At 38.5% G+C, this 17,285-nt stretch overlaps 2 protein-coding genes and 2 long non-coding RNA genes across 5 annotated transcripts in view; all 4 read left to right on the top strand.

The window, feature by feature from the left end:
* LOC116306542 (uncharacterized) overlaps positions 1 to 17,285 on the top strand; it is a 163,559-nt gene that overhangs the window by 12,123 nt on the left and 134,151 nt on the right. The window lies entirely within an intron of this gene.
* Positions 384 to 1,598, top strand: LOC148911483 (uncharacterized). The gene is made up of 3 exons (XR_016119709.1): positions 384 to 595; positions 684 to 805; positions 1,409 to 1,598. It is a non-coding gene; the product is annotated as an uncharacterized LOC148911483 (long non-coding RNA).
* On the top strand, positions 3,602 to 6,397 carry LOC116306539 (DDB1- and CUL4-associated factor 10). 2 transcript variants are annotated; one of them, XM_031716618.2, is made up of 2 exons: positions 3,602 to 4,868; positions 5,240 to 6,397. In XM_031716618.2, exons 1-2 carry the CDS (start codon positions 3,902 to 3,904, stop codon positions 5,581 to 5,583), a joined length of 1,311 nt encoding a protein of 436 aa, XP_031572478.2. In that variant the 5' UTR covers positions 3,602 to 3,901; the 3' UTR covers positions 5,584 to 6,397. The 2 variants fall into 2 exon arrangements, with proteins under 2 accessions (XP_031572478.2, XP_031572480.2); XM_031716620.2 differs by having other exon boundaries at positions 3,603 to 4,853.
* Positions 6,819 to 15,957, top strand: LOC116306543 (YEATS domain-containing protein 4). Its single transcript, XM_089029515.1, has 7 exons — positions 6,819 to 6,855; positions 6,937 to 7,056; positions 7,351 to 7,417; positions 8,543 to 8,637; positions 13,358 to 13,450; positions 14,196 to 14,277; positions 15,199 to 15,957. Exons 1-7 carry the CDS (start codon positions 6,823 to 6,825, stop codon positions 15,450 to 15,452), a joined length of 744 nt encoding a protein of 247 aa, XP_088885641.1. The 5' UTR covers positions 6,819 to 6,822; the 3' UTR covers positions 15,453 to 15,957.

Genomic DNA, 17,285 nt, shown 5'->3' on the forward strand with positions numbered 1-17,285 from the left:
CCCCAAACAGTACACTGCATTAGATGTACCTACAACTTCTACCCCTGTTATCGTCTCCCTGGTGCAATGTAGGACCCAGTTTGCCGATCATTCATACTGCACAAATTGAGAGCTAATATCTAACCTTCTCCTGTGGAAGGCCTCTGAAGGTAGGAAGTTAAAAAGGTAAAGGTAATTCATTTTACTTCGATAACTCAGGGAGTGGTTGCCTGAATCTCCCGCACCAGGGGCTCATGTTTAATGTGCTTGAAAGTGTGCCCTCTACCCCCCCCCCCTCTTTTTACGGGTATTTAAAGCATATTAAAGCTACACAGAACAGAGAGAAGTCAAAACAGACAAGGAGTTCCTGAGGATTGAACTATGGACCTCTAGCTCTGAAGGCCGTGCACTAACCAACTGAGCTACACCTTCTCCATTGACATCATATCCAGGGAAACTGTGATGAAACTGGATGACCTCTCTGTTACCATGGCGCCACCTGATGTGTGGCACTACATTATATGACTAACCAACTGAGCTGATCAGCTAGCCTTACCTTGTTTATTGCAAGCTACTAATATTGGAACTGCAGCCTTCGACAAGTGCTTATTGCAAAGTATGTCATACATTTGTCTATAGAAAGAAAATTCCATACAATTTTTTAATGGGCAATAGTCTAAAAGAGAAACTACTGTATTTTCAAGGACTACAGAGAGGAAGGGGAAGCTCCTCTGACTTCAGGAATCAAGAGTTGCATATGAAGAGTGTACTTTTGTCTAGCTCATCTCTAGGGTCTGGGGTTTGAATCCTGGACTCGCCTTCACATGTGAGTAGAGTTTGTTAGGTAAAGTACCTCCCTCAATTTGAGGATTTTTCTCAACGTTATCCTGGTTTTTTTTCTTTCTTTCCACAAAACCTAAAACACTTAGTTCCAATGTATGGTTCCAGAAAATTTCCATACCCCACCATAGAGGAAATTTGGAAAAACGTCCCCCCACCAATCTGGAATTTCCAGCTTTCTTCCATAACGGTTATTTTATTAAAAAAGCTTATGCTGTAAGGATGGAACACATATTTTACTTACTCAGCCACATCCTTCAATTCTCTTGGGAAGTTGACGCTGTCAATGACAAATATTATGGCTCTGAAGACAAAAAAGAATGTTTATAAAATCAATAAAACAAATACCATACTGTATTTTATACAACAACAACAACAACCTATGTTTATTTAGCACTCTCAACTATAAGAGACAATAATATATATATATATAATGTATAATTGTATAAGAAGAGTACAAGCTACTTAGAAATAGCGGGGCTAATCGAACTAAGTAGCTAGATCATGCGCGGGGTTTAATAAGTCAGTTATGAGAGATAGTAACAAATAAGGTTACTTATTACGTGTGATTAACATAAATATCTTTTAGAATAAGAAAATAGAGACCATGAGCATCGACAAGCATTGAGAAAGAAGATGCCAAAATGATAACGTGAGTTTGTAAATTAACTTTCAAAATTTTCAAAGATGTGGGCAGTGTTTCAAGTGTAGGTGCTGGGGTACTCAGCATTGCCATTCTCTATAGAACACCAGAACATTAGCCCACTTTTACCTTGCCTGTCCTTCTTGCTTGTCCAGAAATTGGAATCTTATTCTACTATGACCAGGAATATCAATAACATCCAGAGTCTTTCCTTGCTAAAAGCCAAAAACAAAAGTTTTTTGAAAATGAAAACAAAATTTTGGGATACTTATACTTTATAACTGTTAACACTAAATTGGGTTCCCTGTGGTTATAGATTGGATGAATGTTGTATTTCCCACTCCTGTGTTGATCTGTCATGAGAGTTCGTCTCATTTCAATGCATAGCAATGAAAACAGTATGGCACTAGCAAGGGTAGGGAAGGGAGAACATGCCCCACCACCAAAAGTTTGCTTTTGGCACCAAAATGTTATCATTAAAAGATTTTTGACTTAGGAGTTTGAACTTTGGGCTTCCTGTGTCCAGGATGTTAAAAAAAATATTATGGGATGAGAGAGAGTGAGAGAGGTTGCTTGTGAGTCGAGTGCAACATTGTAATTCTTTGGAGTTTAAATCTTAAAATCACTGAATAGAGTCTATAAAACCAAATTGAAGAGTATTTATTTCTACAACTGTCACTAATTCATGTGGGATTCTTAGTGGATATGGCAATAAAACTGTACATTGCCCCCCATCCCTCCCCCCCATAAATGTTGCGCAGCTACAATATGGTAACACATTATATCGTGTTGAAAATTAATTACTTACATTTTTTCCTTTTAAGGTGTAAGAGCCTTTATTCTCTTTCATTGATGTGTGAGTCATCACATATTTCCCAGTCGTTAGCTGATGAAAACAAAAACAGAGAACTCATTCGCAACTCAAAACAAAACCTGAAACAATCTTTGGGTTGCTCGGGGCTACTTTTCCCGCTCGTACGGACGGGATACACGTGTACAGTAGGATCCCACGCGTAGGAGCAGATCCCGTGCGTGGGGTCTGTGCGCAATACACACAATTGACCCTGAAAAACTTTTGGCCTGTACTGTAACTATGCAAAGAAAGAGTTATAAAGCATGTTGGGTTTTGTAAAGGGAAGAAAACTATATAAAAACCTGGGCCCGGTTGTACAAAGGTTGAATAGCACTATCTGGCATGCAGATAAATCTTATCCAGTGGATAAACTATTTATTGGATAACAGCATCAATTTCAAGTGACAATTCTGTTATCATATTCTTATTGTTTCTACTTACCCTGCTAAATAATAGTGTTTTACCAGAATCTGTCAGGCCGACAAGAAGAACGGCATTCCCCCTCCTTCCACCTTTCCTCAAGAACACCAACAGGACTAAGAGATAATGAAGATGATACTTGTTGAATTAACGTTTACACTATTTTCAAATCTATAGGGTCCCCTCTTTTTTAAGGAGTTCTATAGCCCCCCCCCCCCCCCCCCCCTCTTCCCTTTAAGGAGTGCAATATGGGCCTTGTACAAGCATGTGATCCCGATAGTATATGCTTTGTAAAGGTATTATGACATGGGCAGTGGGCTTTCTTTCAAAGACACTACGTAGAAACAAGACAGACAGACACTAAAGTTACTCTCAACAATTCATTACGATATTTGAATCTAAACGCCACAGAATGTAGAAATGGCCTTCATTAGTTAAATTAAAAGTCATTTACTTTAGCTAGTGACTTTAAATAAAATCGTTATGACCGAAAAGAAAAGAATTAACACATTTGCACTGTAGTGGGAGTGAAAAAGCAAGTTGCACGTGAATATTCGTAAAAAGGATATATTTTTGAGGGCTGAAAATTTCAAAAATTTGAATACAATAAAAACAGATAAAAAAATAAGCTTACGTGTAGTGATAAGGACTAGGAATAAACCAGTAGCGACAGCAAGAACACCACCATTTGGACCTTCAAAGATCTCTAGTATTGAAGAGACGGCCATTTTCTCGTAATGATGAATCAGCCGGTATAAGCACAGGAAGCCCACCACAACTAAATATCAAAATCATCACAAAATATATCCAAATCATTTTTTTCTTTTAAATATTTTAAATTTATGACCAGTAAACATGTTTGTTGTTATATATTATTTAGAGGTAAATGTTTAATTTTTTATATTTTTTTATTTATTTTCTATGTGTAGTGGGGGTCCTGTGGCAGGAATTGGCTGGGGCAGACTGATTCGAGTGTAATAAAAACATGGCGATATTCATGTTCTTCACGAGGTCAAGCCATTTTTATTTTGCAGCCTTAAAATGATAACAACTTATTAAGAATTTCAAGCCTTTACAGGAATGGTTGCCAGTTTTTCTGGTAAAGGGATAGACTAGCTTTGACAACAACCTTAAAGAACGCTTACAGCAATTTTTTGAAGAGAGAGATGGGAGAATTCAAGTACACAACAACCGAAGCTACCAACCATGAAACTACAACTTCCTGGAGCTCGTATAAATATTTAAGAGAACGTGAAAATGGCGTTCAGTATCGAAACGATTCTGTTGTAGCTAATTATTATAAATACATGAGTTTGAAGTCCATCTGGGGGAAGAATCGTGATGGTTGTGAAGATCATGGTGCTATTTTCAATACCGAGTTTTCTCCTGATGGAAAGCTACTTCTTGCTGCCTGTGAGAGGTCGGCTTTTCTTGTGTTTGATCCGCTTAATCAAAAGCTTATTCTTACAAGGAGTGGAGCCCATAATGATGGCATAAATTGCATACGGTTCTTAGACTCAAGGTCATTTTTGACGTGTTCTGATGATAAGACCATTGCACTGTGGGATGCAAGGAATTTGAAGAGTAAAGTGTCTAGTTTTGTTGGGCACACAAGCTGGGTGAAGAGTATCGAACATTGTAGAAGAACAAAACAACTGGTGACGTCTGCCTTTGACGATACCATCCGTGTCTGGGATCTCAACCGGCCTTCTCCATCAGGATTTATCGAAGGAAGAAGTGTCTTAAAAGTTGCTCGGTTGACGAGAATGAAACTAACGCCTTGTGGAACCAAAATGATAATATCGTCCATTGCAGGGCATTTGGTTGTCATTCATAACCTAGACCTCGAACAACTTGAGGCAAGATCTGGCGATCATGGGATCCCGTTTTGGAACTTCTCCGGCACGTACCATCAGAAAGCACATTACCTACCATGTACGGATGTACCATGGTCAGCAAAGAATAAATTTGAAGTAATTGAGGAGTTTCCGGAAGACACAAAACCCTGGTGTATTTCATCTCTGGAAGTTCATCCACACGGCTGGTGTATTGTTATACGGTACACTGGAGGGGACTGGCACCAGGAATGGATGGCACTTTATGATATCCAGACAAAAGGCAAGCAATCAACTGGTTTGTAATACTGTATGCTTATTAAAGCACTTCCCAATCCAGGAGTGGATCCAGGGAGGGGCAAAGGGCAGCTGTATAGCCCTGCACACCCCCCCCCCCCCCCAACCCCCCCTTCTTTCAGAATGCTGGTTATGTTTCTTGAAGTGCAATAAAAAGCATATTTTTAAATATTTTTTCCAAGTTCTGTAGTGTCATTTGCAAAATTCAGTCAAGCCCCCCTCCCCCTTTTGGGTTGGATCTGCCCCTGCAATCACACTCGCAGAATCATGCAATTTGTCTTCGCTACAAGTTATTGTAGTGTGAAGGTTCTGTTCTCTTGTACATGCATTTCATTCATGCATTTCAGTTTTATTTTCTTTACTCTCCATTAGATGAGACAGATGGTGCAGAATGTGATATATCAAGACCTCAGAGGCTTATTTATTGCATAGAGGAGCCAAATGTCGCAAGAGGTTACATAAAAGAGCCTTGCTTTAGCAATGATGGCCGTGTCATTGGGTCACCTTTTGGCAACACATCTCGCCTTTTGACATTTAGTCAAAACTGTGAAGAGCTTCCTAACTGTCTAAAGAAAAAGACTTCACAGTTAATTGACTTCAAGACACTAATAAGTCATAAACATCCAGTGCTCACTAGCAGGTTTTCACCCACACATCCAATACTTAGTAGTGGTTGTAGAGGAGGAAAAGTTGCTTTTCATTACCCTCATTTATGAGTGTGTTTGAGTCCAAGAATACAATCAGGGCTCAAGATAATGGCAGGTCATGGGACAATGTCTAAACAGAATTAGAAATTGTCCTGTCAAATCTTTGCCTTGCCGATCATTTTCAAGAGTAACGTTGACCATGGTATAGCCAAGCTAAAATTAATTTGGCTGGACATCACGACAGATGACTGACGAGATATTATTTTAAGCCCTGAAGATAATGCACTCCAGGGAAGGGAAGTGGGACTGAGGCGGAGTTAGGGGAGAAGGAGGGCCTCTCCTTTTTCCCTTTCTTACTCCCCCTCTCCCCTTGCCTGCATTCTACCTCTCCCTAAGAGAGCCTGATACTCAATACTCCGACATTGCTGCTATATCGTCAAATTAGTACATAGCACATTGTCCGATACCCAGCCATTATTTTGAGCCCTGAGTAGAGAGAATATTGCTATTTGTTGTCTATAAATATTTGTTAATAATTTGATAAAATCTCCCTAGGGAAAGATTAATAATCCAGAGGTAACATTTAACAGCTCACACAAGAAACAACCAACTGTATCAGAATTGAAAAAAAAAAAAAAAATTTTCAATTTCCTCAGGTTTAAGTAACTTATGGATAAGACAGATAGAAGTAGTGAGAGAAGGGAGCAACGGCATTCAAAATGCCACTCTGAAACAAGATTTTAGTACTTATGCCAAGCATTGCAGTCAGAGCTTTAATGTGTAAAACTAGATCATTTCAGGATTCTCAAGAACTAGGGTTTAATGTTACTAAAATATCTACTGAAACAAAGTAATCGAACAATAAAGAAAGAATGACCTTGAACCACAGGAAGCCCAGTTTCTTGATTTTAAATCTAATCTTAACATGTTAAATTTTCAAGTTTTCACTTGTAGAAATTATGATAATCATAATAAAGGCAGTATTTTCTGCTTCTACCACGTTGCATGCAACATTGCACCCCCAAAACAGCCTTTTTCATGCAACATTGCCTGCACCTTTATAGTTTCTATGCGTGAAAGCTTTTTTTGTCGTGTCTATTTGCATGAGAAAGCCTTAAGAGTAATAAAATAATCTTTGTATTTTTTATGAAAACCTTTTTATCCTGCCGCTTGATCTGGCTTTTCTCATAAATTTTGCAAGCAAAGCCTCATTCCTTTCTTTGATACCAAATGCCCCTAAAAACACAGGGATCCCAATTTTAAAATACTTGTAAAGAATGGGTCAGCGGATGTATATCATAAAACAAGATGGCGGGGTTTGGAGACAACTCGCGTGTCAAGGTTTGTTCCTCAAAAATACACTCTTTTTTACCGGTTTTACTGAATATTTTTACTAAATTCGTACCTTCAACTATCATTCAGGGAGTATCTATCGTAAAACCTATCATATATGGTAACGTTTCGCACTATTTTGGCAAGAAGAGAGAGACTGATGGTCACACTCATGGCTGGACTGTCTACATTAAACCATATAAAACCGAGGTACGGTAGACTTAGAAGACTTTTCTAACGCCAGAAAAGGCGAAATTATTGACTGTTTATGGCAGGAATTTCCCCATACATTACTTCTTCTGTAGTGATAGTTTCAATGTGAAAAGAACCAGTAAACCAGTACAGACGTTTAGGCAGTAGCCTGAGCTTTTTCTCTACAATTATGAGAATCTTAAAAACTTTTTAACTTTCATTTCAAGCATCTATTAAAGCTAATGATGTGGGGAAATGTTATGTCTATGCTTTAGAGCTTTCTGTTAACTACAAGCATGTTTTATATACCAGGACATGTCCAGTTATGTCAAGAAAGTACACTTTAAACTACACGAGAGTTATGCCAATCCATTACGAGGTAAGGGCACATTAGATAATTCTCAGTTACATTTACTGCAGTTTTCAATAGTCTGCGAACTCAGATATTACTGTGAAATCTTTTTTTAACTGCTGCCAGTCAAGAATATACATGTAAAAGGTACTGACTGATTATTTTTAATTGCGGCAGCAAAAAATCAGGTTTCAGCATGCAGCTTTCATGTACCAAATTCGCAGAATATTGAAAACTGCAGTAATTTATGATTTGTCACCAATCCAACCAAGCAGGTTTTTGACCAGACCTCTTGACTGCATGGTAGACTGGTCACATTGCCTGGTCCCATTTTCTGATCCCATTTTCTGGTCACATTGACTGGTCACATGGAATGGACACGTGGACTGGTCACATGAAATGGATACATGGACTGGGCCCATTGACTGGTCCCATTGACTGGTCCCATTGACTGGTCCCATGGAATGGACACATGGACTGGTCACATGGACTGGTCACATGGACTGGTCACATGGACTGGTCACATGGACTGGTCACATGGACTGGTCACATGGACTGGTCACATGGACTGGTCCCATGGACTGGTCCCATGGACTGGTCACATGGACTGGTCCCATGGACTGGTCCCATGGACTGGTCCCATGGACTGGTCACATGGACTGGTCACATGGACTGGTCACATGGACTGGTCACATGGACTGGTCCCATGGACTGGTCCCATGGACTGGTCCCATGGACTGGTCACATGGACTGGTCCCATGGACTGGTCCCATGGACTGGTCCCATGGACTGGTCCCATGGACTGGTCCCATGGACTGGTCCCATGGACTGGTCCCATGGACTGGTCCCATGGACTGGTCCCATGGACTGGTCCCATGGACTGGTCCCATGGACTGGTCCCATGGACTGGTCCCATGGACTGGTCCCATGGACTGGTCCCATGGACTGGTCCCATGGACTGGTCCCATGGACTGGTCCCATGGACTGGTCACATGGACTGGTCACATGGACTGGTCACATGGACTGGTAACATTGACCGATTGATCAGTCCATATACGGCCAGTCATCATGACCGCCCACGGAGCACCAGTTATTTTTCTCTGTCATTAACTGGTTAATAAATAACTGTTGTAATAATTATGATCATCTCAGTGATTACAAAGCCGCCTTACGAAGTGAATGAATCAGGATGGGGAGAATTTGAAATAACAATCAAGATTTTCTTCATGGATCCACAAGAAAGGCCAGTAAGTGTTCTGTTAGTTGCTGATATTATCTCTTGCTAAGTAAATAAGTTTTTGGAAGCAATTGAGGATATAACAATTAAATTTAATCAGAAAAACATTGATGATTTCTTCAGAGTCACCATGACGTCATTATGAAGTAATTAACAACTAATTAAATTTTTCGTTCCCTTGATAATGGAGTCATGATGACTCCTAAATGTCGCACATTTCTGGGAAATTAATTCAAATTTAATTATTGGTTACCTATCAATCATGTTACTTTTTGAAGTTGACTCAGACTGGGGGGCAATTAATATGCAACTAGTGACTGTTAAGTCTAAACATGCCAATGTAAGTCCTCAAAGTATTCTATTTGACTATTTCTATGGCCTGAAACCAGAAACCAAGATATACATATACAACCTTGAAGATCCCCCAAGCTTCCAAATGTTAATTGCTGTCAGTCATAACACAGTTATTACCAGAAGTAACATCTATTGATAGTAAAGAATAATACTATTGTTTCAAAAGCTAATTAAAAGGGGTTAAAATGGCAGGATCTAAGTTCAATTTTATATTTTCAAAACTATTTTGAGGCATGTAGGGCAAGATACCTCAAATTAAAGCTGATTAAATTTGCTCTTAAAATAATCAATTTTTTTAACCAGAAAAAGGGGATCACTTATGAATAAATTAGCATAAATTAGCATAAATTAACTCTTAAGGCAGTGATTTTTTCCTTAAAACGCCCCTAGTTTCCAGGGTTTACAGAGCTTGATGAATTTCTTTTACAAAAAAGTTTGATAATTTCATCAAGAAAAAGCACACCAAGTTTGGAGACAAAATTCTCAATTTTCAATGAGATATGAGATTTTTCGTGATATGGTTTTGGCCGCGCAAAACTGGCCAAAACATGTTTCCTGGGCGTCCATTTATTAAATGCCTTTTTTTGGTCTCCAAGCATTTCCTTTAATGCGATTTTAATTACAAAATTGTATTAATGCAGAATATATTCCTTCTTGAGCCTTTTTTTATATAATAAAGCCAGTCTCCTGCCCTTAATAATACTAATTACTAATACTAGTAATAATACGTACGGGTCAAGAGTTGTATGTGGCAGTAAATAATATTGTACATGCTTATGCTAATACTCTATTTGTACAAAACAAACAAACCAGTTGGAATTTTTTTCATCTTTATTCACTAAAGCAATAAAATATGTAGGACAATACACTTCATTTTCAACATTGCTTACGGTTTTCCTTAGTGTTTCTTAGGCAAACAAACCTGCAATGCAAAAAGGCAAAAGGAGGTAAACATTTTAGTTCATAAATATACAGCCAATTGATACACGGTTTCTTACGGCACAATGTCGGGAAACTGAATATAAAACTAGTCATGGTGATAGTCCTTGCTGTGCCACACCCTGAAGCAGTTCCTAGCACTAGTTATGTGTAGGAACACCTGACATTGAGGGGCATCACAATATGAGGCCACCCTCAGCTGACCTCTCCCCTCACGCTAACAAACAACACAGTTGCGTCGAACATCCTCTGAAAACACAGGTAAGTGTTCTGTAAAGAACTGTCCAGAAGGTTTGACCTTGCCGCTAGTTGGGAGAGCATCATCATCACCAATACCAGCTAGTTGTCTGACAAGCTCTTCCTTATAATCAAGGAGTGAGTAAGACTTTGGTCTCCGAAGGGCTTCGACATTGGGGTTGTTGGCTCTATGCTCCCTAAATAGAATATAGCTGTTGACAATAGCTATGTCAATTAGGTGAAAGAAGAGAGTCTTCCACCAACGCATACACTTTCTGAGACAGTTGTTGTTAGCCAAGATCTGGTCAGAGCGATCAACAGCATTCATATAAGAGTTATATTGCTTGATTGCTGCTGGTTGTTGGACATTGATCTGCCTCCAGACATTTCCAGTCTTGACCTTTCTCGTCACCTGACATGCTTCATTGGCATTACCAATGGTTGTCAAGAGGGAAACAACCTTGTTGTCCTTCCACTGCAGGGTAAGAACAGGTGGGGTCCTGTCCCACCTCATGCTTCCACGATCTTTTCCCCTTGCCCAAGTCTTCCCATTTTTGAGAACTACTGGGAATTCTCTTCGACTTTCTATCATGGTACCAGTACATGGCACCCCAAGCTGGTACAAATCTCTCACCAATGGAAAAGATGTATAGAAATTATCAAAATATGAGTGATAACCTTGGTGGAGAAAAGGTTGCATAAGTTTTAAGACCACATCATATGCAAGACCATTGGCACTGACATTTCTACCTGCAGCCTTGCCAATGTAAACATTGAAGTCACAGGTATAACCATTACTACTATCCGCCAACACCCACAGCTTTATACCCCACTTGGTTGGTTTATCCCTTATATACTGCCTTATGCCTGACCTGTGTCTGGATTTTACCATCCGTTCATCAACGGCCAGGTTTTGCTTAGGCTGGTATAAACTAAGGCAGCGGGCTTTAAATGCATCTATAAAAGACTGCACTTTCCTTAGCTTGTTACCAGGGGCCTCAGCTGCGGGGTGGACAACATGGAGCATAGCCATAAGAGCTTTGAATCTGTTGATAGGCATAAAGGCTCTGGCCCAAAGACCATGATAGAGTGTCTTTGTGCTCCAATATCTGTCAAAAGTACTAGCCTTGACAAGACCAAAATAGATGAGGACAGCTATTAGCTTCCTGATTTCTTCTGGATTTGTATCCAGCCAGCTACCATCTGGCCTAGTGTAAGACTGTTGTACTCCAGTAGCTGCTATCTTTAGATATGCATAGCTGTTACTATGCATACATATATCATTTGTCATATCAGTTGTAAAAAACAGCTGGAAAAATTCAATGGCTGTGGTTAAAGTGTTTCTCAGATATGGCTGGTCTGAGTGTAAGCCAGGTGGCCATCTAGGTGCAAAGGGTGGTAATATATTGCTAGTATCTGGGTGGTTATAGCTTTTTTCCCCTTGTTGAGCAGCATTCTGAACTCCAACAGCACCTCTCCCGACATTTCTTTGACCACAAGCCCTGCCAACACCAACTCTTCTACCAGCACCACAGGGCCTGCCAACACCAACTCCTCTACCAACAGCACTAGCTCTTCCAACAGCACCGGCTCGTCTAACAACACCAGCTAGTCTAACAGCACCGGCTCGTCCAACAGCACCAGCTCGTCCAACAGCACCAGCTCTAACAGGTCTACAAGAATGCACAGCAGAAAGGGGAACATTGAAGTCTGGATCACTTTCCTCACCTGATGAGGGATCTGAGTCTGGTGGTGGTGAATCGGTCTCCTGTTGTTCCTCCTCATGATCATTACTGTTGAAAATTCAATAGTAAAGTATTAGTTCAACTTATTTTCAATAAAATAAGCCATTTGACTTTATATTTTATGGTCTAATAGACTGCTTAGAAAAGATGATAAATAGAAAAATCAATAAAGAAAAGGAAAATAACACCAGATTATGAAAAGTAAAAGATTTGCATCGATCAAGTTCTTCAAAAGCATTTGGTAAATAAAACAAAATATGTTAAAATTTCTAATCTTTTCTCAAGAAATTCAATCAAAATTAAAAGCTGAAAAGTCAAAAAGAGATTCTAGATGAGATTTGGCATACAATGTATAAAACGAGCAGAGTATAAGCCACGATAATATCAAATTTAAAAACAGCATCTAAATTGCCATGGAAACCGATTTGCCAAAGAAGTGCTAACCGCTTCAACGAAAATTTTATTCGTAAAAAAATTAATTCTATGGCAAGAGATTGTCAGAAATTTATGAATAAGTATATGACTGTTGCAAAAACACTGTTCTGGTTGTCTATGTGGTGTTATAAATGTGATTTTTTTTAGGTTTTACATGAATCTAAATGTGATCATTCGTAAACACGCTTCGTGACAGTTTTCACTCACCTCGATTCTTCACTTTCAGCGAGTATTTCTCGGTTCAAATCCGATTCTTCTGAACTAGAAATCCCTCCACAGCTGCTATCATCACTAAGGGCATCATCCATGATAAAAGAAAGCATTTCCTCTCTGTCAATATCAAAATTAAAGGCTCTTGCTCGCTTTGGTTGAGACGCCATTTTTGAGCGTCACGCTCCAACGAAATTTTTCGGAGTCGCCGGTCAAAAACAGAGTCAATAATTACTCGGCGATTCTGAAACGAAGCCAGTGATTGGTTTATTTCTTCCGAAGGCTAGTTATCGATTTTCGTGGCTTTTCGATGAGATCCGACGATTTTATCCGATTATGACGTCATCAGACGAATTCGTCCGATTTTACTGAGCGTGAACGGGAAAGAGTTAAGAATTGGTGATCCTGTGCTTAGTGTAATGCTTGTAAAGTTACAAGCCTACAGTTTGATCCTCAGTGACAAATCTCAGTCTTTTTCAAATCCATTTATCTCAAGCTTAAAATGGGCCCTTACACCCCCACCCCCTCCCCCCATCTTTTCCCCTGGTTCAAGATACCAAATGTGCTTTTTGTCCTTCTCTCCATACAAGTATTTATTAGTAATGGAGCTTTCTTCCATGAAAATATGAATTCACCATTTTCCATACATCAATTCACTGGTCAAACACAAAGTGCTCAAAGAAGGTGCCAACGTTCTTTCAAAGGATTATTCAAATTTGAACCTTGCAACCTCGACTGAATGTTTTGTGTTTGACCAGTGAACTGATGTATGGAAAATGGTGAATAATATTGGGTTTTTTTCTCTTTCAGGTCACACTTTATCATTTATTAAAACTTTTTCAAACTGAGTCAGCACTTGCCTCTGGAAAAAAGCAACTGGTTGCTGAATTTTACGATGAAGTTGTAAGTCCAGTCTAAACAGAAAAAGGGACTTAAATGCTTTTGGTGTTTTTGCATTCTTGTTGAGAATGATAATTATGGTAATTGTTTGGTCTTAACATAAAAGATTATGTTGATAAATCACATCCTAATAATACCCTGGGTGCCAGAGGCTTGGGGGCACCCAGGGTATCCCAATAATGGGAATAAGGATGTTGTTGGTGTTGCTAATAATGGTGGAGATGTGATGATCATGATCATGATGATGATCATGGTTGTGATTGTGTTGTTGATAAAAAACGTAATTCTAATGATAGTAATAAAGATGTCGTTGGTGCTGCTAATAATGGTAATGGGGATGGCGATGATGATGATGATGATGCTTGTGATGATGATGTTGGAGATATAATCATGATATTCATGAATATGATGATGATAATGAAGTTGATGATGATAATGATAATGAAGGTGATGATGATGATGGTGATGGTGATCTATGATGAATATGATGCTGGTGCTGGTAATAGTGGTGGCGACAATGGTTGTGATGGTGATGCCAGAGATGTAACGATCATGATATTCATGAATATGATGATGATAATGAAGGTGATGATGATGAAAGTATTGATGATAACCTATGATGATTATATAATGATGCTGGTGCTGGTGTTTGTAAATTTGATACTTTTTGGCATCTCTCACATCCTTCAAAACATGGCTAAATTCATTAATATTAGTATAAATTGAGAGTACATACTTATTTGTTCAGATCTTTCAAGATCCCACGCAGATGATGCACCAGTGTTTATTGAGTACAAAGCAGTTACCACCAGTAAAGCATGAATCAGACTGTAAGTCAATCAAGAAGAAAAGAAAAGTACTTTTTTTAGAAAATTCTATTTACTAAGGATAACAGAAAAGTCATTTGCAAAATGTACAAAATTTCCCCTTTTCATTATTCATATTGATGGGGTGCCTATGGAATTGGTGGACATAGAACGTGCACACATGCTCCTACGAATCTGGACAACTCTCACTATGTCATTGTAAAAAAAATTTTTAATAATAATAGTAATGATGATTGAAAAATAAATCTGAATAAAAAAATAATAATAATAATTTCAATAATAAGTATATGTAATAGGACTCCATGCTGTCCAATTAAGAAATAATTGGACGAGGAAAATTCCGAGGACTGACAAAATTGGATGAGGCCGTAAGCCGAGTCCAATTTGGAAGTCAGAGGAATTTTTCGAGTCTGATTATTTCTTGATTGGGGAGCATGAAATCCCATTACCTATTAATTATATAGCTGCCTAATTAATCCCATATCAACAAGACCTGTCCAATTAAGACAACAATTGGACAGTTACCTATATGGGATTAATGGGAAGCTGTATAATTACAATGATAATAATAATAATCATAATAATAATGAGAGGTTCTTATATATCGCATTTATACAACGTCTCAATGCGCTTTACATTTATGACTATTGGAGGAAACTACGGGCTGCATATTAAGGCGCTATTAGCAGCCTTGCAGCTTACAATCATGAGTGATAAAAATTGAGATCTTTTGAAGTATCAAAGAGTGACAAATTCGTCTCCTAACTATTTCCATTTCTATGACATTTGAGTCAAAAAGTGGTCATCACTTTTTTCGTTTTTTTTTTTTTTTTTTTTGGAGTGGTGGTCAATTTCCCCCCCCCCCCCCCCCCCCCTTAGAGTGGTGGTCAATATTTTCACTGTGTTTGCTTCTGCTACTTTCAGGGATAGAAATAGAACAAAGAACAATCAATTCTATCGCCACAGCAAGATCCAAGATAGGAAAAGAAATCACTCAACTGAATGAAAGATTAAAAGCCAGCCGTAACCAAATAAACCACCTGAAAGACGAAATAGCAAGTCTGGAACAGGACGAGCAACCAGACCAGCAGACTACCCCTGGTCAGTCACAGCCTCAACTTCAAGTTCAGATATCACCATTACAAATTGATCACCCACAGGTGGCGACTACACATTGAGCCCGCTACACTACGGTATAGGTGGTCAGCGGTTATTGGTCAGTCACAGCCTCAATTTCAAGTTCAGGTATCACCATTACAAATCGATCACCCACAGTTGACGACTACACATTGAGCCCGCTACACTAAAGCATAGGTGGTCAGCGGTTATTGTACAGTCACAGCCTCGCTTACATGTACAGATGCATCATACACACACTGCAGTCAGTCAGTTCTAGTCTCTCCCTACCACAGGAAGCTCAGTACGTTTTATAGCTTCAAGTATTAGAAATAGTGTCTCAATTTAAAGTGATTGAGCGTATGTAGATGTTGTAAAATAGCAAGAAGAAAGGCTCTGTGCAATCCATGGGATTTCCTTCCTGGATTGCAGCATCGTGATTCTTTACAGAGTCTGCATTGTTTCTGCTCAGCGATTTACTTCAAATATGCCAAATGAAGGCTGGGATGGCGCAACATGTATTTATTTTTTATTTTGTCAAATAAAATAGAAACGACAAGTTATAAAGTACTTTTCTATTCTCTTTCCGTAATTTTGTGAGTTCTTTGTGAGAAAGTTTTTCAAACGTCTGTAATGGAGCGAGAGGTGGGTTTTAGTTCATATATATTTATGTAAATGTTCATGAGGAGTTTTCTCGTTATGTCGAACCAAATCTAAACGATATTCGCATAAATGTAGTTCGTTGTGAGAAAGTGTTTCTCGTTATGTAGCAACAAATCTAAGCGATATCCGCATAAATGTAGTTCGTTGTGAGAAAGTGTTTCTCGTTATGTCGCAACAAATCTAAACGATATTCGCATAAATGGTTCGTTGTTAGAAAGTTTACCAAACGTCTGTAACTGTGCGTGGGGTTTTGTTTACAGAACGTGAGACTTGTACGGACTCGAAAATATCTCTCAAAACCAGCAGTCGTATTTATGATTGCCTGACAAATTGCGAAATAATGAAGTATACAAAATGCGTTTACTTTGTGTACTTTAAATATTTTCATTCGTGGTGTCTAAACTCATTTTTATTACAAAATTCTGAAGAAATATTGATTATTAGACTAAGCCAGTTTTGTTGAAAACGAAAGAAAATTTATTACTAAAAAAAAATGTCCGTACTGTACCTAAGGTTTGTTCTTTTTAAATGTATTTGATTAATGGTTTTAGACTTGTTGATGTTTTAGTTGTGTTTTAAGCTTCTTAATTTATCTGTAGCTTGACAAACAATCCTTCTGGCCTACTAATGATGATGGTGGTGAAGATGATGATGATGATGATATAGTGATAATGTAGATGGTGATGATGATAAAGATGGCAATGATGATGGTGGTGAAGATGATGATGATGATGATGACAGTGATAATGTAAATGATGATGATAAAGATGGTGATGTTGGTGGTGAAGATGATGATGATGATGATGACAGTGATAATGTAAATGATGATGATGATGATAAAGATGGTGATGTTGGTGGTGATGATGATGATGATGATATAGTGATAATGTAGATGATGATGATGATGAAAATGGTGATGGTGGTGAATATGATGATGATATAGTGATAATGAAGATGGTGATGATGATGATAAAGATGGTGATAATGATGATGATAAAGATGATGTTGGTGATAGTGATAGAGATAGTGATAACTGTGGTGGTTGACTTGATGATGGTGACGATGATGACTGATTACTTTTCATTTGTACTTTACTTCCTAAACAATTACTTGACATTCAGAAAGTAATAAAAACACTGAACCAGCAGCATATATCCTTACCTCTACGATATCATTAAGTTCCAAACACTAGCCTTGAAATTAGACTTGTGTCATTCAAATCTATTCGAAGA

The sequence above is a fragment of the Actinia tenebrosa genome, unplaced genomic scaffold (assembly GCF_029948245.1).
Source record: "Actinia tenebrosa isolate PJP-AT-01 unplaced genomic scaffold, QUT_ActTen_1.0 PGA_scaffold14__42_contigs__length_11649687, whole genome shotgun sequence".
Lineage (NCBI taxonomy): Eukaryota > Metazoa > Cnidaria > Anthozoa > Actiniaria > Actiniidae > Actinia > Actinia tenebrosa.

Bases quoted from the DNA above. Each gene is read 5' to 3' on its own strand.
- LOC116306539 (XM_031716618.2), top strand. From the start codon at position 3,902: ATGGGAGAATTCAAGTACACAACAACCGAAGCTACCAACCATGAAACT. The intron at 4,869-5,239 runs GTTTGTAATACT...ACTCTCCATTAG, and splicing joins AAAAGGCAAGCAATCAACTG to ATGAGACAGATGGTGCAGAA.
- LOC116306543 (XM_089029515.1), top strand. From the start codon at position 6,823: ATGGCGGGGTTTGGAGACAACTCGCGTGTCAAG. The intron at 7,418-8,542 runs GTAAGGGCACAT...TGATCATCTCAG, and splicing joins TTATGCCAATCCATTACGAG to TGATTACAAAGCCGCCTTAC. The intron at 14,278-15,198 runs GTAAGTCAATCA...TGCTACTTTCAG, and splicing joins AGTAAAGCATGAATCAGACT to GGATAGAAATAGAACAAAGA.